Genomic DNA, 22,851 nt, shown 5'->3' with positions numbered 1-22,851 from the left:
AAGTTGAACAATGGAATCAGGTCTGCCATCACTGGAATACCTGGAATAAGTGGATTGGCCGGGGGTACTTGAAGACAAGGTTTGGGAAAGACTGCTATAGTTCTATCCTGGAGGTCAAGTCCATGACGGCAATACTTTCTAAATAATATATAGCAATAATATCCATTTTAGCAAACTCTTTTATCCAAAGTGACTTTTATCCATGCATGCATACATTATTTAAGTACAGATAAATTGATCCCACTGGGAACCAACCGGGAATCAAACCCACCATCCTGGCGTTGCAAGTACCATGCTCTACCAATTAAGCAACATAGGACCGCGTGATATGACTTACCAAATCTCTTAGTGTAGAGCATCTCCCCCAGGTTGTGAGGGGCTAGGGAGTACACGGCCAGGATGCCCTCGTCAGGGAAGCCCCGCTGGCTGCTAGGTATGAACACGGCCAGGAGCAGCCCGTCCGCTGAGATGTCACAACTGGCGTCGTTGTATATCTTACAGTTTGGCACCAGCACATTCACAGAGGCTGGAGGGGTGTGGAATACACTCAAGCACGCAGGCACACACAGGATGTCAATACTACAGTTTAATTTTGCACACACACATGCATGCACACTTTGTTATTCTATCTTTGTGGGGACCTAAAATGTATTTCCATTCAAAATCATATTTTCCCTAACCCAAACCCTAACCCCTCACCCTAATGCCGACCCTAATTTTAACCTTAACCGTAAACCTAACTCCTAAGCTGAAAATAGCTTTTGTCCTCATGGGGACGTGGGAAATGTCCCCACGACGGCGAATTGTCCTGGTTTTACTATTCTTGTGGGAACCTAAAATGCCCAGAAATCCCCACAAGAATAGGATAAACCTACCAAGGTAAACGCAATCAGGGCAAGAAAACAAGAAAACAAGCTGGGGCTTGTTTAGGAGAATGTAACGTTACAGAATGTTTAGAGAAGTGCATTGTGTAGATACGACTGCCTGTCAGATGGAATATGGAATCATGGCATCTTGATTCATTCTATTTCTACCTGCAACGTTCTCAACATTTCACATACCGTTGCTGATCTCAGGCAGGTCGAATTTGGTGAAGTCCCACCACTGCAGCCGGTAGGTGGTGTTGGCTATGTTACTAGCCACCGCCGACTGGCCGTCCCCGATGGAGGCACCTGAGAGACAGGAGAAAAACATTTTGGTCAGTGGAAAAGAGCATTGGAAGTGAAGTAGGAAAAGGACTGGCTACCATTATTGCAGACAGCAGAAATGAACACAATCAAATGGATAACATTGAGATGTATGAGAGCAGTCAACAAGTCAGTTGTTGCACTTGTTGCACACTTAAACTGTACTGCGCTAGCTTGGATATCCTCTTCTACACCTTTCAGAATGGTTCCACCAACTATAAAGGATGGGTAAATCAGGACAGTGAAATAAAGCTCAGCTTGACACAGTATTGTGCGACGCCAGGACAGCAGAGTCAATATTGACACCTGTTTAGGATAGGATAAAGTAATCCTTTTTAAAAGATTTAGATGCACTATTGTAAAGTGGCTGTTCCACTGGATGTCATAAGGTGAATGCACCAATTTGTAAGTCGCTCTGGATAAGAGCGTCTGCTAAATGACTTAAATGTAAATGTAAATGTAGTATTGGTTTAAGGGTTTTACAGTGCACTCGTCTTGTAGACGATAATGATGACATGAGTACAGGACAATTGGATCACTGCTCTATAAGCAGAGTGCACTTTAGTGGGACAATATTGGTTATTACCTGCTAAGACCCTGTTGACAGAGGAGTGAGTGGCAAGGCCAGGCTGTCCCCTCTCGTGGAAGATCCCAGCGTAGGGCAGATACTCAGGCAACAGGAACCGCCGGGGAACGAAGCGCCCCAGCGAAGGTGCTGACATCCTGGCGTTGCGCGGTGTTCTGTGCCTCGTCCTGTCGCCGTTATCACTGTTAAACACACCCACAGTTATTGGGAAAACAGAGGCTATTGGGAGACTTGTGGTGAAGCTAAGGGTTCAAAGTTGGATCATTGAACTCTGATTTCAAGACTAGTCCACCTCCCACACCATCGGTTGTGTAGATCCAGCTATATGCCTCAACCAAAATGAATAGACTAGATAAGCAACATAAATCTGGACAGTGTATGGTTCTTATCTTTTCCAACAAGATGGCCTGGGACATCTACTTAACCCATTTTATCTCCTCCTCCACTTATTTCAACAGAAGACAACTTTGAGGCCTGAAAACAACTGCCATACTTTGATTGAAGAGCGTAATATCCCTTTAAAAAAGGTGGAATCCTTATTTTCTACATCCATATTTGGACCTATAAATTAATTATATATATTAGTTATGTATACATTGATTATTGAAGAATATAACATATATAACCTCATGAGCTTAGTTCGATTGTCATACCCCCATCAGAACCCAAAATATAAACGTGTTTTACTCCAATGTTTCCAAAATGAACTCATCCATTGACTTCTTGTCAACATTTAAAACATAGAAAACAGATGCGACAATTGCCTGCTATGGTGCAGTATTGTGTCGATGAAAACAGCTGGATGTAAGGACATTATAACTAAACAATAAAACTTATGTTTCCATTATTGTTTCCATGATACATTTAGGCAAATTGTGCATTTATAAAATTGCCGACAGCCTGCATGCCCTACCACCGATCTGTCCTTACATCCATATCTCTATCTATGAATTTGAAAGTGGTAACATTTCTCCAGCTCCATCCCTCAGTTATTTACCAAAACAGAGGCGGCGTGACCGCTTTTTTACTGTTTCAATTATGGATTCTAGCTTTAAGGGGCCGGGGCCCGGTTTCCCATCATTAGAGCCTTCATAGAAGCATCGTTAAATCTCTGGAGTGGTTTCCCAAAACCATCATTATTAACCTTGCACCTGAAAACGCTCGTAATCTAACGCCTGCCTCAGACCACTCGTAGAACAGCTAAGTGCATCGTTAGATACTGTTTTGCCCTTCCGCGTTACTTTCAACACAGAAGATCTCTGCTGAACGTAGAAACACACGGTTCATCCTTCTCTCTGAGACCGCCGATAACTTCAGAACCAAGTTGACTACAAATACAAAGTTGCAATTTCTATCAACAACCAATGTATAAAAATAATGCTTCAAAATGAAAACCGAGATAACAGAAATAAAATATAAACAGTAGGCCATAGACCTATTTCAATCATATTGAAATACATTTCATGTTCAATCAATTTAGTTATATTATAATACTTGTTATTGTCTGTAATTTGTCTCAATATAGTTCATGTCTAGCAATGATGTGCCAAATCTGTGATTTTGTGAATTATTACCGGGCAAGCCTTAGAATAAGCCACCTCAATATTCGCGGCCATAGGTGATAATATTTTTCTTGGAGCTGATCATCAGTATTGTGGAATAATTATAATGTTAAGGTAAGATTTAAATGGAGAAAGCTGATCCGAAAGCAGCACTCCCTTTCTTTCGACCCTATCAGTATCGACACATGCCTCAATGACGCACTTAGCAAACGTTCTCTCTGCTTGGTGTTTTGGGAAACACAATTTACATCTTGGGCCGGTGTAGGAAAGATGCATCGTTAAAACACATGTAAGACTAAGTTCAATCACTATCAGGCAACCGGACCCAGGATGGGTTGCCGCCAACTCACTCTAGCTCCTCAAAGTCCACGTCGCTGTTCTCAATGGCGGCCGAGGGGTTGCCGGCAGGGCTGTCCGACGAGGAGGAGAGTGTCCTCAGCCGGTTCTGCTGGTAGCGCAGCGAGCGCTGGCGAATACTATCCCGCCTTGACAGGTACTGAATCATCCTCTGGGCATAGTACGCAGCCGGGGACAACCTGACGAAAAAATAACCGCAGATAGAAGGGTTCAATGGGAGATTACAGCTGTAGGGTTCATAGTAGGCTAGCAAAATTCCAGAAACTTCACCCAAATGTTCAGGTTGTTAACAAACCTGGAAACTTAAGGATCTTTTCAACCTTACTCAATGGGTTTTGTCCTATCAAAGATGATACAATTTTAATTGGGGTTAAGATTGGTACCTGGCGGGGTCTGGGTAGATAGGGTGGTCTCGGGATCCTCCCATGTCGTAGCGGGAGAGAGAGAGGAGGGAGGACTCCAACAGCCTTCTGTGAACAAACCCACCAAGCAATGGATCAGCAATTAATCTCCTCTGCAAAGGGAGTGTATTTGTTTTAAACAAATACAACTACAGTGCCTTGCGAAAGTATTCGGCCCCCTTGAACTTTGCGACCTTTTGCCACATTTCAGGCTTCAAACATAAAGATATAAAACTGTATTTTTTGTGAAGAATCAACAACAAGTGGGACACAATCATGAAGTGGAATGACATTTATTGGATATTTCAAACTTTTTTAACAAATCAAAAACTGAAAAATTGGGCGTGCAAAATTATTCAGCCCCTTTACTTTCAGTGCAGCAAACTCTCTCCAGAAGTTCAGTGAGGATCTCTGAATGATCCAATGTTGACCTAAATGACTAATGATGATAAATACAATCCACCTGTGTGTAATCAAGTCTCCGTATAAATGCACCTGTACTGTGATAGTCTCAGAGGTCCGTTAAAAGCGCAGAGAGCATCATGAAGAACAAGGAACACACCAGGCAGGTCCGACATACCGTTGTGAAGAAGTTTAAAGCCGGATTTGGATACAAAAAGATTTCCCAAGCTTTAAACATCCCAAGGAGCACTGTGCAAGCGATAATATTGAAATGGAAGGAGTATCAGACCACTGCAAATCTACCAAGACCTGGCCGTCCCTCTAAACTTTCAGCTCATACAAGGAGAAGACTGATCAGAGATGCAGCCAAAAGGCCCATGATCACTCTGGATGAACTGCAGAGATCTACAGCTGAGGTGGGAGACTCTGTCCATAGGACAACAATCAGTCGTATATTGCACAAATCTGGCCTTTATGGAAGAGTGGCAAGAAGAAAGCCATTTCTTAAAGATATCCATAAAAAGTGTCGTTTAAAGTTTGCCACAAGCCACCTGGGAGACACACCAAACATGTGGAAGAAGGTGCTCTGGTCAGATGAAACCAAAATTGAACTTTTTGGCAACAATGCAAAACGTTATGTTTGGCGTAAAAGCAACACCCTGAACACACCATCCCCACTGTCAAACATGGTGGTGGCAGCATCATGGTTTGGGCCTGCTTTTCTTCAGCAGGGACAGGGAAGATGGTTAAAATTGATGGGAAGATGGGTGGAGCCAAATACAGGACCATTCTGGAAGAAAACCTGATGGAGTCTGCAAAAGACCTGAGACTGGGACGGAGATTTGTCTTCCAACAAGACAATGATCCAAAAAATAAAGCAAAATCTACAATGGAATGGTTCAAAAATAAACATATCCAGGTGTTAGAATGGCCAAGTCAAAGTCCAGACCTGAATCCAATCGAGAATCTGTGGAAAGAACTGAAAACTGCTGTTCACAAATGCTCTCCATCCAACCTCACTGAGCTCGAGCTGTTTTGCAAGGAGGAATGGGAAAAAATGATGTGCAAAACTGATAGAGACATACCCCAAGTGACTTACAGCTGTAATCGCAGCAATAGGTGGCGCTACAAAGTATTAACTTAAGGGGGCTGAATAATTTTGCACGCCCAATTTTTCAGTTTTTGATTTGTTAAAAAAGTTTGAAATATCCAATAAATGTCGTTCCACTTCATGATTGTGTCCCACTTGTTGTTGATTCTTCACAAAAAATACAGTTTTATATCTTTATGTTTGAAGCCTGAAATGTGGCAAAAGGTCGCAAAGTTCAAGGGGGCTAAATACTTTCGCAAGGCACTGTATTTGGACAATATAAGTCTATCACGGAAATACTGCGTAAAGCAGACCAGTAGTCACTTGCTGTAATGTTATCATGCCAGAGTGGATCACTTGATAAAGTGAGACAAGTGGTGTTCAGTAGATACCAAACTGAAGAAAACAGTCCGAAACAGAGTGGTACAATATGAGCTCATTCAATAAGAAATGCTCATTTTCATTTTCAGTTTCAAAATATTTTGTTGCGGTGTGCTCTACTAAACAGGACCCTGGTCTGAGTGAAAAACAACACCGCAGAGACTACCAAGGCCTTTCTCATTACTCTACCTTCTCAGAGAGTCCTCATCCGGGTTATCCACAGGCATTTCCTGGCTTAAGGCCTCTGGCGGTGGGTCGGTGGAGCGGCTGGAGGCGGCCTGGCGATAGACGCGCTCCCATTGGCCTGTCTCCTGGTTGAACACCAGGCCCACTGTCTGCTCCCCGGGCTGGGCCGAGGACGACGCAATGGGGGGGAAGGGCATGGCCGCAACGTGAGGGCCTGGGGAGGGCTGTAGCTCGCTGGGCTCAGGGGGTTGGGCTACCCTCCTCTCCCTCTCTTGGGGATGGGGGTGTGGATCCCGGCTCCGTGATGATGCATGGGGCTCCTCATAGGCAGGACTGGGGGGCTGCCGCCAGGGAGAGCTGGAGCCCTCCTGCGTGGAGACAGCGGAGGTGGAGGACGCTGGGCTGGTGCGCTCCCAGCGTTGGGAGTCGTGGTTGAAGGTGAGCAGGTTGTGGCAGGCCCGGCAGCGGTTCAGGTGGCCCCGGGAGGAGTGGGCGGCGCTAGAGAAGGGAGGGGGGTTGTTCTCAGTAGGGGCAGGTGGGGGTGGCTGGGGCTGGTAGTGGGAGGACACGGAGGGCCCGGGTCTCTCTGGGTCTATGTTGTTGTTGAGCAGCTCCTGCATCTGCTCCTGGCCGCCCTCCCCTCCCCCGACATCCATGCTGGCGGCCCCCAGCGGCAACTCCAGGTCCTGCATGCGGTCGAACTCCATGAAGTAGCGGCTAAGATTGCACTGGAGCACATTGCGGAACGAGGCCGGGTTGCTGCGCGTGCCATCCCAGAAAGGGTGGTGCCCACTGCTGGAGCCCACCCCTCCTCCTCCACCACCACCACCACTTCCTCCTCTCTGATTGGCCACAGGGCTGGGGCCAAGTTCGGCGCCCGGCTGCGGGGGGAAGCCTCGTCCCTCGGTGGCGGAGGTGTAGACGGGGGACTGGGAGGAGCCGTCTTGCTGCCGCAGCACCGACAGCAGGCTGACAGAGGATGAGCTGGTCCGGGGGGGCAGCATCCCACCCCCAACACCACCCATACCCCCTCCACTGCTCCCTCCACTTCCGGCCCCGCTCTCTGAGCTTCTCATGTTTAGCAGGCTGCGTGTCCAGTCAGGTCCGGGCAGAGGGCGGGATGGGGGTTGGTGTTGGTGGTTGGCGGGCGGGGGCAACAGCTGCTGGCTCAGGGGCTGGCTGGCCACGTGGGTGGTAGGCACGGCGCGGTGCAGGGAGCTGCCGGCACTGTAGTAGACTGTAGTGAAGGCCGAGGGCCGCTGCTGGGCTCCAGTGGGCTCTGAAGGCTGCCGGGGCTCCGTATGGGCCGAAAAGGTGGAGGCGTGGGGGGCTGGCTGAGAGGCCACCTGGGGAAGCTCGGGGTGGACAACAGGCCTGGAGGTGGAGGGACCCTCCCCCAGAGAGGGGCTGCGGTTGGCCATGCAGCGGCTGCAGAGGCACACCATGCCCAGGTGCTGGGTGCAACCTGGGTAGGGCAGTCCACGGTCCTGCGAGGCTGGGTACTGGCCCAAAGGCATGCTGGGAGGCTCACCGCTGCCCTCCCCGCCAGGGCGGGAAGCATCCCCCCCAGCCTGCGCCCCCGACGAGCGCGATGACAGGATGTGCAGGAAGTTGTGGAGGATTGGCGTGCGGCGTACAGGCTGGGAGGGCAGGAAGGAGCGCTGGCGGAAGTGGGGCATCTCCACACTGTCCATGGGGACCTCGGACTCATCATCATTCTACAGAACATATTAGGGTACAGTCATGTTGAATGTTTAAGGGTATTAGGGTACAGCCATGTTTTTAAGGTTTTGAGCAGATTCTTTCATTTCTAGACAGAAAACAATGTGCCTTATTCCCAACTCAGCATGACGTTCAGGCAGTAAGCGACGAATGACTCACCTGCTGGTTGGAGGGGTTCACAATAGCCGTCAGAAGATTGTGCCCCAAAGGATCAAACCTCACCAACCTGAGAGAGATGGAGCAAACCATACAACATGTTCACTACACTGGGGGTTGTTGCATGTGAATGGAACATAAATGTTTAGACATTTTGTACATATTTAAAATCCATCTTCCAGAAATATGTCACACAGAATGAAATAGAACACAATATAAATAATTGTGCCTAAATGGTGTCCCACCTGACTCTTTCAGTCTCACTGCCGGTTTTGACCACGGCGAAGGGCTCGGGCCGACTCCAGTCCCAGAAGTGTATCTCATTGTTGGTGGCGATGAGGAGGAGCTGGGCGGTGGGGTGGAAGGTAAGGGAGGCAATGGCAACGTTGCTCTCTGTGAACCAGCTCTCACTGCCACCCTGCAGAAACAACGGTACGGCAATACTGGATAGAAAACATTTGCCTGATGTTTGCCTGATGATCACTGCTGTAATCAGGGTTTATCAACTAGGCAACCAATAGCAACACATTGAAGATGGAAAAGTTTCCTTATGACGCCTGGAGCCGCCACAAACTAGTCGGACAAAGGAGAGTTCCCTGGGGTACACCTCAACATTCTGTCGAGACTGTGCTGTGTATGGGAGTCTTACAACCTAACATAACAATAAAGTATACCAATAGAACTTAGCAAGCAGGGACCTGAAACTTGTCCTATTCATCTTAATAGGGGCCTGTCTGTGTTTTAGAAAAGGCACCACTTACATGCAGGTCCCAGATGCGGACCTCTCCGTCAAGGCACCCGGAGGCCACCAGGCCGGGGATGGTGGGGTGAAAGGTCACACACCAGGGTGTGCGGCGGTGGCCCACGAGCGAATGCAGGCACTTTCCAGTCTTCACCTCCGTGATGTAGATGTTGTGGTTGACGTGAGTGGAAGCCATGAGGGTCCTATCAGAGTGGACAGAAGAGGGGGAGAGAGAAAACAGGTGCATGGAGTGAATGGTACTGCTGCTGTTATAATGTTAAAGGAAGCCCTGCCTCTAAAATGCGCTCATGAATCGATTCATGCGGCTGGGTCAGTTGAGTTCCTTACCGGTCTGGGCTGAAGGCCAACAGGAATGTGGAGCGAGGGCTATCTGGCAGCTCTACTTTCTGTGTGAGGCAACAAACATCACTTAACACCAGAGCCTTACATGGAGGTAGCACATTGATTATTAAAAGCACAAAATGACAAACACAAAATAGACAGGTTTTTTAAACTTATGACTTGATTCAAGTCGAATTATGATGCATTAACTTCATATTATTAGGGATTTTGAAGAACAGCCAGCCCCCAAATAGACTGAAGATGATAAAGATAAGCACAGGACATTGTTTCCATGGTGACCAGTTACATCAATTGTATAATGCACTCCAGATCAAAACGCCTTCTGCAGCAAGTGGGCAGCGAGAGATGGATCGCCTACTACTATTCCATATCTGTTGAAACTAGGGCTGGGCGGTATATACCGTATTTTATGATATACCGTAATGATGCAGTGACCGGTTTGGGTTTTTCTTTACCGGTATTTGAATGTTTGGTTTGTTAAATGTGACACGCCATGTGTAATGTACATTTTTATAGTTTACTTTCGCTACTTGAGTCATCCACACAGACCTAGAAACGCCAACTGTCATTCAATGAGCGCATTTGATGTTCCTCAACCACGAGACACTTGTGTTCAGTCTGCACGGTCAATGCAGCACATTGCACAATGTTGATGACAACAATGCTGTTTTCACTTTGCTTCTTAATAGAACTCTACTAGTGTTCTAGAATGACTCTATTAGTTTGTGTTTCTTACATCAGCAAACAGCTAGTTTGTCATTTCTTAGCAAGTTGCCCTGAATCTTGTGAGACGCTAATTGTTAGCGAGCTAGCTAATAAAGCCTGATAACACCAGTGATGGTGTAGACTTAAATCAGCATGTTGTTTGTGCAACAGTATCTTCTAAGTCAAAGAGCCTGAATATGCAAAGCAAGAATATGTTAGCTACATAAGTAGCCCTAGGAAACACTTATCAACACTTTGTTCCTACCCTGTCACAATAACTCCCTGGCATTTTTTTTAGTTGTCATCTCAAACAACACTGTATTCAAAGTGACAACTATTATATTCAAAATATAGAATTAGAATAGTCATTCTATTTCCATCATTCCAACAGTTTTTCTCTAATCCGCAAGTCAAATCACAATTGCAACATTTGGTAAAAAATAAGTCTGAGATTATTTGCTCATATCGTGCAGCCTTACGTGGCAGTGTGGAAATTCTCAATTGAGCAGTGGTGTAAAGTACTTAAGTAGTACTTGAAAGTATTTTTACTTAAGTATTTTTGGGGGGTATCTGTACTTTACTTTAATATTTATTTATTTTTTTGACAACTTTTACTTCACTCTACATTCCTAAAGAAAATACTGTACCGTTTACTCCATGCATTTTCCCTGACACCTAAAAGTACTCGTTACATTTTGAATGCTTAGCAGGACAGGAAAATGGTCCAATTCGCTCACTTGTCAAGAGAACATCCCTGGTCATCTACTGCCTCTGATCTGGAGGACTCACTAAACACAAATGCTTTGTTTGTTAATTATGTCTGAGTGTTGGAGTGTCCCCCTGGCTATAGATAAATACATTTTAAAAAACAAGTAAATCGTGCCATCTGGTTTGCTTAATATAAGGAATTTGAAATTATTTATACTTTTACTTTTGATACTTAAGTACATTTTACCGATTACATTTACTTTTGATTACTTAAGTATATTTAAAACCAAATACTTTCAGATTTTACTCAAGAAATATTTTACTGGGTGACTTTCACTTTTACTTGAGTAATTTTATATTAACGTATCTTTACTTATACTCAAGTATGACAATTGGGTACTTTTTCCACCACTGTAAATTGAGTGCAGGAATGGCAGAAATGATAAAAGTGCTGAAATGTATTTTAGTTGAAGTTGAATTGAACAGTATAAAACAATCAGAATGGAGAAATCACTTAGAATGTGTGTGAGTTGCCACCCTAGGATCACTCACTACTCATAAAGCAAATGTAGAACTTTTATTATTCAAAAACTTTTTAAAAACTTTTTTTTAAATACCATCATTTACTGTCCAATGTTTAAAAAATACTGTGATATAATATTTTGGCCATATTGCCCAGCCCTAGTTGAAACCAAAGCAGTTTTGACATATCTCTACTGGGATAATGGGTCGTCCTCGGCTGTTACCTGACTCTGCCATTTCATCCAGCGGACCTTCTCCTCCACCATCTGCTGCAGGAGGCGCTGGGAGCCAAAGGCCTGCGAGCCGCGCTCCCGGGTGGACAGGATTCGCACAGAGTTCCTTTGATGACTAGAGGCCATGGTTCTCCTCCTGTACAGGCCGGGGCCACACCACTGCTCTCTGCCTGCTCTAAGGAGAGTCACTTCTGCTGCTGCTAGCTCGCCATGCAGAGGCTGGGGAGGGAAGAGAGTGCCAAGAAGGAGATCGTAGTTAGTTGTTGTGTGTGTGCAGGCATAGGTTTTGCACAGGGAAAGAGAAGGAAAAAAAGAGGGTTGCCTAGTAGTTTACTTTATTGAAAAGTAACAGAAAATGAGAGTTTGACAGAGGACCACATTGAAGATCATGAGGGTGTTGTGTGATGTGAGGGGGCAGTTCTAGGCCTGAACTTTATTAGTAGCATGATTGGCGAAGATAGCCCATTATGTAAACTGACAGCTAGAGGCAGCATTCCCCAATGAGTGCATTGGAACTATTTAGGAGATCAGTACTAAAATATTGTGTCCTTAAATAAAAACATGCAAGTTTGCAGCTCTCTGGCTAGCATACACATGCAGCCAAAGCTAAAACCTCACATCTGGAAGGTTGCCTAAACGGTGCGCTGTTTTACAATTTTGTCATGTTTTGGTTCCAAATTGGCAAAACACCACTGCCAATGCGAAAACAGTACAGCTTTAGCACTCCCTTAACCCATAAGAGTCTAAACCCCATCTAAGCCGGGGGATGGGGTAATACTAAGCTATATGGAAATGTTTTAGGAATGTCACAGCGAGGATAATCTTGCTATTTGAATTTTAAGACCCCTTGAAGTATCAAAATAACATGAAAAATTATTTGATGAATAATTATTTGGGCCTTACCGCTGTTAGCCCATTCAAACAAATTGAATAACATAATCACTACATGGAATAACATAGTCCCCCCCCAAAAAAATACAAAGGAAGTTTGTTCTGAAGTGTTTATCCTATATCTGAGAGATGAAGTTTACATACACCGAGGTTGGAGTCATTAAAACTTGTTAAAACAGATTATTTCACTTATAATTCACGGTTCCAGTGGGTCAGAAGTTTACATACACTAAGTTGACTGTGCCATTAAACAGCTTGGAAAATTCCAGAAAATGATGTCATGGCTTTAGAAGCTTCCGGTAGCCTAAGTGACATCATTTGAGTTAATTGGAGGTGTACCTGTGGATGTATTTCAAGGCCTACCTTCAAACTCTGTGCCTCTTTGCATGACATCAAGGGAAAATCAAAAGAAATCAGCCAAGACTTCAGAAAAAAATTGTAGACCTCCACAAGTCTGGTTCATCCAAGGGAGCATCTGTACAAACAATAGTACACAAGTATAAACACCATGGGACCACGCAGTCGTCATACCGCTCAGGAAGGAGACGTTTTCTGTCTCCTAGAGATGAACGTACTTTGGTGAGAAAAGTGCAAATCAATCCCAGAACAACAGCAAATGACCTTGTGAAGATGCTGGAGGAAACAGGTACAAAAGTATCTATATCCTATACCGACATAACCTGAAAGGCCCGCTCAGCAAGGAAGAAGCCACTGCTCCAAAACAGCCATAGAAAAGCCAGACTACAGTGTGCAACTGCAAAAATAGAACTGTTTGGCCATAATGACCATCATTATGTTTGGAGGGAAAAGGGGGAGGCTTGCAAGCTGAAGAACAAAATCCCAACCGTGAAGCACGGGGGTGGCAGCATCATGTTGTGGGGGTGCTTTACTGCAGGAGGGAATGGTGCACTTCACAAAATACATGGCATCATGAGAGGAAAATTATGTGGATATATTGAAGCAACATATCAAGACATCAGTCAGGAAGTTACAAAGTTTGGTCGATCGCAAATGGGTCTTCCAAAAGGACAATGACCCCAAGCATACTTCCAAAGTTGTGGCAAAACGGCTTAAGGACAACAAAATCAAAGTATTTGAGTGGCCATCACAAAGCCCTGACCTCAATCCTATAGAAAATGTGTGGGCAGAATTGAAAAGGCGTGTGCGAGCAAGGAGGCCTACAAACCTGACTCAGTTACACCAGCTCTGTCAGAAGGAATGGGCCAAAATTTACCCAACTTTTTGTGGGAAGCCGGTGGAAGGCTACCCAAAACATTTTACCCAAGTTAAACAATGTAAAGGCAATGCTACCAAGTACTACTTGAGTGTATGTAAACTTATGACCCACTGGGAATGTGGTGAAAGAAATAAAAGCTCATTCTCTCTACTATTATTCTGACATTTTCCATTCTTAAAATAAAGTGGTGATCCTAACTGACCTAAGACAGGGAGTTTTTACTAGGATTATTATTAATGTCAGGAATTGTGAAAAACTGAGTTTAAATGTATTTGGCTAAGGTGTATGTAAACTTACGACTTCAACTGTAGAAGAAAGTTTTTATTTTTAAGACCTTATTTTGGGCACTAAACAGTCTCCATATATACAGTGGGGCAAAAAAGTATTTAGTCAGCCACCAGTTGTGCAAGTTCTCCCACTTAAAAAGATGAGAGAGGCCTGTAATTTTCATCATAGGTACACTTCAACTATGACAGACAAAAATAATTTAAAAATCCAGAAAATCACATTGTAGGATTTTTTTATTAATTTACTTGCAAATTATGGTGGAAAATAAGTATTTGGTCAATAACAAAAGTTTATCTCAATACTTTGTTATATACCCTTTGTTGGCAATGACAGAGGTCAAATGTTTTCTGTAAATCTTCACAAGGTTTTCACACACTGTTGCTGGTATTTTAGCCCATTCCTCCATGCAGATCTCCTCTAGAGCAGTGATGTTTTGGGGCTGTTGCTGGGCAACACGGACTTTCAACTCCCTCCACAGATTTTCTATGGGGTTGAGATCTGGAGACTGGCTAGGCCACTCCAGGACCTTGAAATGCTTCTTACAAAGCCACCCCTTCGTTGCCCGGGCGGTGTGTTTGGGATCATTGTCATGCTGAAAGACCCAGCCACGTTTCATCTTCAATGCCCTTGCTGATGGAAGGAGGTTTTCACTCAAAATCTCACGATACATGGCCCCATTCATTCTTTCCTTTACACGGATCAGTCGTCCTGGTCCCTTTGCAGAAAAACAGCCCCAAAGCATGATGTTTCCACCCCCATGCTTCACAGTAGGTATGGTGTTCTTTGGATGCAACTCAGCATTCTTTGTCCTCCAAACACGACGAGTTATTACCAAAAAGTTATATTTTGGTTTCATTTGACCATATGACATTCTCCCAATCTTCTTCTGGATCATCCAAATGCTCTCTAGCTAACTTTAGACTGGCCTGGACATGTACTGGCTTAAGCAGGGGGGCACGTCTGGCACTGCAGGATTTGAGTCCCTGGCGGCGTAGTGTGTTACTGATGGTAGGCTTTGTTACTTTGGTCCCAGCTCTCTGCAGGTCATTCACTAGGTCCCCCCGTGTGGTTCTGGAATTTTTGCTCACCGTTCTTGTGATCATTTTGACCCCACGGGGTGAGATCTTGCATGGAGCCCCAGATCGAGGGAGATTATCAGTGGTCTTGTATGTCTTCTCATTTCCTAAGAATTGCTCCCACAGTTGATTTCTTCAAACCAAGCTGCTTACCTATTGCAGATTCAGTCTTCCCAGCCTGGTGCAGGTCTACAATTTTGTTTCTGGTGTCCTTTGACAGCTCTTTGGTCTTGGCCATAGTGGAGTTTGGAGTGTGACTGTTTGAGATTGTGGACAGGTGTCTTTTATACTGATAACAAGTTCAAACAGGTGCCATTAATACAGGTAACGAGTGGAGGACAGAGGAGCCTCTTACAGAAGAAGTTACAGGTCTGTGAGAGCCAGAAATCTTGCTTGTTTGTAGGTGACCAAAAACTTATTTTACACCATCATTTGCAAATAAATTCATTAAAATCACACAATGTGATTTTCTGGATTGTTTTCTTCTCATTTTGTATGTCATAGTTGAAGTGTACCTATGATGAAAATTACAGGCCTCTCTCATATTTTTAAGTGGGAGAACTTGCACAATTGGTGGCTGACTAAATACTTTTTTGCCCCACTGTACCTCCATTCATTTTGTTCAACTGGTACCGCGGGACCTTCATTCGAGTCTTGTGAGGCCCGTGGGCGTCCTAGAGAAAAACAGTCTCACCTTTACACAGAGGGGTCATATTAGGGTGTAGCCCAAAATGTTCAGACGCTACTGACAGAAGTTGGCAGACCGGCTGTACAAACTGCAGACGAGTCACAAGACGCTTGTGGGGTCATGGAGCAAAACGGAGAACACCACTGTGTTTGAGAGTCATCTTTCCATAGAAGGGTCATAGTTTGTAGGCCAAACTATTCGGACACTAAAGACCGATTTTCGGGATGTCTCATTGTCTGACAAACACCACTCTAGCTCTTTCACCGCAAATACAGAAGTGTTACATAGGCGGACGCAGTGGATTGAGTGCCACACAAAAAACAGATCTCTCTAGCTTAAAATGAAGGATTTTTAAGGAATATGTTATTATTATGCTAATTAGATTTCCGGGTGGGCGTGGACATCAACCTTGGGGTTGAAGCCCCAAGGCATTTTAAACAAGGGGAACATTTTTCCAACACTGGGGCGGGAGATTTTCCTATAAACAAAGATGACCAACACAAGAGTCCGATTGGGAATACACAATCCTTGGCAGGCGGCGCAACATTAGTTTAAAACCATGACCGGTGGGCCTAATTGGAATTCCAAGTAAGACAGACATCCAAATCGGGTCCAAACACAGATCATTGTGCTATGGAATATTGTATTCCAGGACTCCAAGAAGTGGTGTTTCATCAACTCTCTCTGTGGTTAGACTGATGTAAATTACAATCCAAGATGGAACAACTGGGGTTGTATTTGAAGGGCCAGTGATATATGTATTTGTGCCGAGTATGAGTCTATGGTGATGAGTCTCAAAAACAGACTTTGAAGAGTCTGGTGATTTCTCAAAGTGCACACCATATGTTGTTTAAAAAGCAACCCGAATACACGACACCACTTGCACTACAAACTGTGTGTCCATGTACTTGGTAAAGTTCATGTTGCCCAGTACCAGTGGAAGCAAAATAGCCCCATAACATCAAAGATCCACCCCTATATTTTACAGTAGGTGGTTGCTGGAGATTCGAAAACAGGGGTGCTGTTTACCTTGACATGTTTTCATATTACTTTTTAAACAATATCTTTGTCTGTCCAATTGTGTTACTATAAAACAATATACACTGAACAAAAATATAAACACAACAAGTGCTGGTTCCATTTTTTATGAGCTGAAGTAAAAGATCCCAGAGATTTTTCATACGCACAAAAAGATTATATTTCTCAAATGTTGTGCACAAGTTTGTTTACATCCTTTGTCAAGATAATACATCCAACTGACAGGTGTGGCATAACAAGAAGCTGATTAAACAGCATGATCATTACACAGGTGTATCTTGTGCTGGGGAAAAATAAAAGGCCACTAAAATGTGCAGTTTTGTCACGTAACACAATGCCACAGATGTCTCAAGTTTGAGGGGGCATGCAATTGACATGCTGACTGCAGTAATGTCCACCAGAGATTTTTCCAAAGAACTGAATGTAAATTTCTCTACCATAAGCCACCTCAAACTAAATTTGGCAGTACGTCCAACCGGCCTCACAACCGCAGACCATGCCAACCCAGGACCTCTACATCCGGCTTCTTCATCTGTGGGATCGCTTTTTTGGCTGGGCTTGTCTCCCAAGTGCCTGGGCCTATGCCCTCCCAGGCCCACCCCTGGCTTCACCCCTGCCCAGTCATGTGAAATCCATAGATTAGGGCCTAATTAATTTATTTCAATTGACCGATTTCTTTACATTAACTGTAACTCAGAAAAATCTTGAAATTGTTGCGTTCATGTTTTTGTTTAGTATAACATCACCAATTTCTTTTAACATACAATATAGTTTCGTATTTAAATGATTAATGTTATAGTATTTTTTGAGGTGACTGTACATGATAAATATGTACAATATTGGAAAGTATTTTCAGTGTTGGATTTCAAAACCATCTGGATATTAACTATAGAAAATAAGATCTACATGTGCATTAGTAACCAAAACACTAATATGAAAAATATTTCTGGCGAATCAAACAGGAGGATTAAAAATAAAATAAAAACATGTACTTTGATAAGAGATCAAGTTGATCTGTAGCTTATATGGATCGTGAGCTTTTGAAAATTAGACCCATCACAGTATATATTCATGCAAAATCAGTTCAATAAAAAAGTTGCATTTCTAATGGGCGTACCTATGGGTGGGGAAGGTCAGAAACCCAACATCAAGTGGTTTTTAGGTTTATATGTCAATTGTACTGGAAGCTATTTAAAATTTGATCAGTACGTGAATTAACCCTTTACACTTGTACCCGTAAGTGAGGGAAATACTGTAAATGAAGAGGACTGTATTTTGAAAGATGAGATGTTGAGGATTATAATAAATACCACTTTGATGTCATACAAGCAAGCCAAACACCTGGGAATCCAAATGTGCACTTCACATTCCCATATCATAAAACATGTCATAAACGGTGTGAACATTTATGATCACTATGTTTGATGATTTGTAACAAGAAGACAGATAACAGATTGTTATTTATAATGGGCCGTTGGATTATGTAAACAACAGTAATTGTGTAATTGCGGGGATTCAGGTTTGTGTTCCAAACGAAACTACAAGTGTGCTTGCTCTAGTTCCTCAGTGGCACATCTAGGAGAACAAAAAAATTATAAAAAAATACTAATAAAAGCACCTTATAGTTGAAGACTCTTCTTTGACTCACAAAAGTGCATTGAAATTAATTAGGAACTGGGCACACTTGGTGTGTGGCCACTTGGAGACACCAGTTAGTCCTCTCACTCAAACCCTTGTCATTTTTTTGTCTTATGTTGCACCTACCCCAAATTTTCCAGGAATATTATTGAATGATCTACTGTTCCAGATGAGTAGGAGTCAAAATAAGAATACTGGAAGAAAGAGACCCACACACTGTCAAAAAAAGGAATAGATCCAAAATTGAGGCTTGAATCCAAAATAAGGATGTTCATTGAAACATGGTGTCTCCAAAAAATGTATTATAGTGCTAAAAGGTGCATAAAAAAAAGTGAAAACAATGTGTTTCTTTGGGCATCGCGTTTCAATGAACATCCTTATTTTGCATTCAAGCCTCAATTTTGGAACTATTCAATTTTTCGACAGTGTGCGGGTCTTTATTTCTTCCAGAGATATTTGTTTCATGTTACTGATTGTATCCAGAGTAATTTTTGTTACTTCACATTGTGGTTTTACATCTCTAGTTCACCTTGATAGGAAGCTTTTGAACAGTATCCTTCTAAATGGTTCAAATATATCACCCTTAGTAGTTAGCGGTAACTAATAAAAATGCTGGGCCCTTCAGCGACTGGGGGCCCTATGCAGTGTGTATAATCTTCATATAGGGCTAAACCTCAGGAATGGAATGCAGGGAAAGCAGCGAACTCTGAAAGAAGCATGGCCGATGGAAAAGTTAGGAACATGTCTGAAACCAATAGCACGTCGGGAGAAGATGAGAGCACAGACACGGATGAAGGAGGATGTGGAACATGAATTAGAAGGAGGTGGAAATGAAGAAGAATGGGAAAGGAACAAAGTTGGGATGGGAAAGAAGATGCCTAGTGTTGAGAATACCTCATATCTGTTGGGAGTCTGGGAGGGTTGGGACCCAAATTGACAAATTCGTTGGAAGTATCCAAGATGGTGAAGAGAAGTGGAAATAAAGGCGGTCAGGAGGATTGGGTTGGCCTTGATTTTTTTGTGTTTCTGCTGAACAGAAGAAGCTTGTTTTAGAATCCCAGGCGAATGGATGGCTGTGCTTTGAGCTAAGGAGAAGAGCACCTGTCAAGGCATTCATTTCCGGGGTCTCGGAAGAAGTAGGCATCAGTGCTGAAGAGTATTCATGGAGCGGTTGATGCACTTAGGATGAATTTTTGAGTTGATGGCAAGAAAGGTGTTTATTCTTGTGTTTTTTTGTGGAGTCCCTCCCGACCCGAGTAAACCTGGTAAGAGCTTTTATTTCCAGGCTTTTATTTTGCAGTGTAAATTGTGTACTGTGGAATGTTTGGACATGTACAAAATGTCTGCAGGTGGAAGGTGTGGAAAAGAAGTTCATGGTGAATGTAATGAAGAAACCGTGCAAAGTGTTGCAGCTGTGGTGGAAATCTTCAGAGTGCCTGTCGAGGTCGAAAGAGAATGAAGTTGACAAAGTCAGAGCCGTCCCAAGCATTTCATATGCAGAGGTGATCTAAATGGTTGAGGGAATGAATGATTCTTCTAAGGACTCCATGGAGTTGGATAGGCATTCACTGCAGGCTGCAGAGTTGGCCTCCCACCAGCAGGAGCCAGAGATATTACGTGTAAAGAAGGTGAACTTTGATATTTATGGAAATGGTGATCAACGGCATAGCTAAAGTGGAGGGAAGATTTACATAAATGTGGATGTGGACGAGCAGTTCCTGGGACTAATGGATTTCAAGGAGTTATCACTGCTGTTGTGAGCAGTGCTACCTTCTCAGGCCCAAGAGCCTGGGGAGGGAGCTATCGAAGAAATGGGAGAGAGTTTTGTAAAAAAAAAAAAGTGTATCTGGATTACACACCCAATCACTGTATGGAGTTTGTTTGTTTTACCCTTGGACAGTTGGTGGCGGTAATGCACCATAAACATTGGATGCCAACCTTTGTTAAAACCCCACTGAAGAGAAATGTGATTGCAACAAAAAAAAATGCATACACGCAATCACCGGTATTGCACTTTTACGATGGTCCCTAACCACCGGGAGCACCAGAAAGCAGCATATTTCATCCTTGCTGGCTCGGAAAGAGTGGGACCATCGGTAAAAATATATATATAAAAAAATACAAATAAACTCTACCGTCATCCGAGGACCTTCCGTTAGAGAGCTATTGACGACCGTGCTCCAAGTAATAGAAAGTAAAAACCGCTGCGGTCAGCTTGCTAATGTTAGCTAACTCAATACATGGTTATGAAACAACTAGGGCTAACCAACGAGCTAGAAAAGGGTCAGCTAATCAACCAAGTAGTTGAAAAAACAAAGTTAGCAAGAAAATATTAACTCGATAGAAAACTAAACTACGTGTCATATTCGGTGGACAAACACAACCAATCCTTTCAAAATGATAGCTAGCAACCAGAAGCCCAGCGAATTGCAAATGTTTTTTCATAACTTCCGTTAGCTAATTTGTCAGACTCTGCGTGTGTGGCTACCCAGGGAAAACGGCTAACTAGCAATGTTAACCCGCTAAACTTGGTAAATAGCCAATACAAAAAAGGCTGCTATAGTTAGCTAGGAGGGGGTAGCTAGCAATCCTAAGTGCCAGTCCCGGATATTAGCATAACTACCTAGCTATACAAGTATTTTAACACATACACATATGAGACCTAACAAACAATCTGCTAAAAGTCTAGAGGCCATGGCCTACCTTTATTTATTGTATTTCTGTTGAAATTTGTCATCGTAGGCGGACCAACTAAAGCTAGCTGAGACTAGCTAGCTGATTCGCTAGCAAGCACAAATGTACGGGGAGTACTGGCTACACTTAGCTTTGACACATTCATGCATTTACCAATATGATTGACAAATAACAATCTAGTATACTTGCGATTGATTACATTCATATCCTCTGGAAAAGCTATTTCAACATAATTCTTGCATGGCGCTAATTCGTTGTACTAGCTATCCGTATACTGTTTCCCAGTTTAGGAAACAGACAGTCACATGAGCAGAGCCCAGATCGCAAAGAACACAAGAGTGAACCGATGCGCTAAAAAATGAATGAGATTGTTATTTGCCGGTGCCTCTATTTATTTAATAATTTTTACTCAAATGACTTGATTTGCAGTCAATTATCAAACATCCTAATGTAAAGAAACCTACTTTTTTATTTGTACTATTATTTATATAAATTACATTTGAAATAAATGTATTTTACTGAGGCTGCGTGGAGGAGTCCCCCTTTCTGTCCAATGAGGTCATTTCTGGAGACTATAAGTGCCGCTTTTGGCTCAAGAACACTACCAGAGGCAAACACTTCTTTATAGGCACACAACCCATTTTTATTATCAAAAGATAAGTGGCAATGTAAAAGACAGCTCAAACAGAGACATGACTGAAATACATTTAATGTATTTTCTAGCCTGCATTTCATGTATTGCAATTAGTTCCTCTAGTCTAGACCCCTGTTACACCATTCAGTGCAGTGTGTAGTGCTATGGCAACAAACAAAAAAAACGTGCACCCCTTGCGGTCCCAAGGATTTATGATTTTCATTTAGAGACATCTGGGGAAATCATATTGTTTACTAAACTATGCTGTAGACAGGTCTATGCTGACAGATTTATTTTGGATTTCTGTATAATAGTTTTGTAGACGGTTGGTTACAACAAATAACACATTATCACTTACAAAAAAACAGTGCTCTTATACAGATCCAAATCAAATGTTATTTATCACATACACATGGTTAGCAGATGTTAATGCGAGTGTAGCGAAATGATTGTGCTTCTAGTTCCAACCATGCAGTAATATCTAACAAGTAATCTAACCTAACAATTTCATAACAACTACCTTATACACACAAATGTAAAGGAATGAATAAGAATATGTACATAAAAATATATGAATGAGTGATGGCCGAACAGCATAGGCAAGATGCAGTAGATGGTATGAGATGAGTAATGTAGGGTATGTAAACATTATAAAGAAGTGGCATTGTTTAAAGTGGCTAGTGATGCATTTATTACATAATTTTTTCCATTATTAAAGTGGCTGGAGTTGAGTCAGTACATTGGAAGCAGCCACTCAATGTTAGTATCAGTGCCGTAGCAATATGGCGTATTCTAAACAGACAAACACACACAGAAGCAATTTACGCACACACACACAATATGAACAACGGGCAAATAATGCTTACCTGAATTGAGCTAAAGGTAAAATCTGCAAACATTTTGGGGCCATGGGATCTGGGGGGTCAGGGGTGGTCTTCCAGGCATTAGAATGACAACCGAACTCGGGATGAGGAGGGGTTTTCGCAGGTGGAATAGTAGGGACCAAATGGAAGTTTACTTAGTAGCAATGCAAATATCATGGTACAGCTATATAGACCCTCAATCATCATGTTCCTTTTTAATGATACATTTACAAACATATAGTATGATAAATAGAATTGAAACATGTGTCTAATTATGATAATTTGTGAAATAAGTATAGCCAGTTACAATTGTAATGGCTTAGCAGATAACAAGAAAAGACGATCAGTATTTACCAGGCTAAAAGAGAAGGAATATAATATCTATTGTTTACAGAAAACTCATTCAACAATTTTAGATGAAGTTTTGTGGAAAAATAACTATTTCTCCCATGGGCAAAGAAATTAAAAAGGGGTGATGATATTAATTAACAGTAATTTTGA

The 22,851-nt window shown here is 42.9% G+C and overlaps 1 protein-coding gene across 5 annotated transcripts in view; it reads right to left on the bottom strand.

Annotated features, from left to right (window-relative positions):
• The window catches only part of LOC118400925 (activating molecule in BECN1-regulated autophagy protein 1B-like), a 36,981-nt gene extending 15,771 nt beyond the window's left edge, over positions 1-21,210 (bottom strand). The window contains exons 1-13 of one of the 5 annotated variants that reach the window (XM_052474638.1): positions 20,863-21,210; positions 12,558-12,669; positions 11,295-11,522; positions 9,121-9,179; positions 8,792-8,975; positions 8,276-8,448; positions 8,034-8,100; positions 6,156-7,870; positions 4,076-4,162; positions 3,686-3,871; positions 1,774-1,955; positions 1,062-1,172; positions 338-526 (exon numbers count right to left, since the gene is read on the bottom strand). In XM_052474638.1, coding sequence (XP_052330598.1) covers positions 338-526; positions 1,062-1,172; positions 1,774-1,955; positions 3,686-3,871; positions 4,076-4,162; positions 6,156-7,870; positions 8,034-8,100; positions 8,276-8,448; positions 8,792-8,975; positions 9,121-9,179; positions 11,295-11,522; positions 12,558-12,587 — 3,211 coding nt within the window. In that variant the 5' untranslated portion in view covers positions 12,588-12,669; positions 20,863-21,210. Of the gene's footprint in view, positions 1-337; positions 527-1,061; positions 1,173-1,773; positions 1,956-3,685; positions 3,872-4,075; positions 4,163-6,155; positions 7,871-8,033; positions 8,101-8,275; positions 8,449-8,791; positions 8,976-9,120; positions 9,180-11,294; positions 11,523-12,557; positions 12,670-20,294; positions 20,830-20,862 lie in introns of those variants that run through there. The other 4 variants (XM_052474637.1, XM_035797952.2, XM_035797950.2 and 1 more) reach the window with 4 other exon arrangements.
• Between the last annotated feature and the right edge of the window lie 1,641 nt (positions 21,211-22,851).

Source organism: Oncorhynchus keta, chromosome 22 (assembly GCF_023373465.1).
Source record: "Oncorhynchus keta strain PuntledgeMale-10-30-2019 chromosome 22, Oket_V2, whole genome shotgun sequence".
NCBI classification, from domain to species: Eukaryota; Metazoa; Chordata; class Actinopteri; order Salmoniformes; family Salmonidae; genus Oncorhynchus; species Oncorhynchus keta.
The sequence above is the reverse complement of the archived record's forward strand: the minus strand, read 5'-3'. Positions and strand labels throughout refer to the sequence as shown.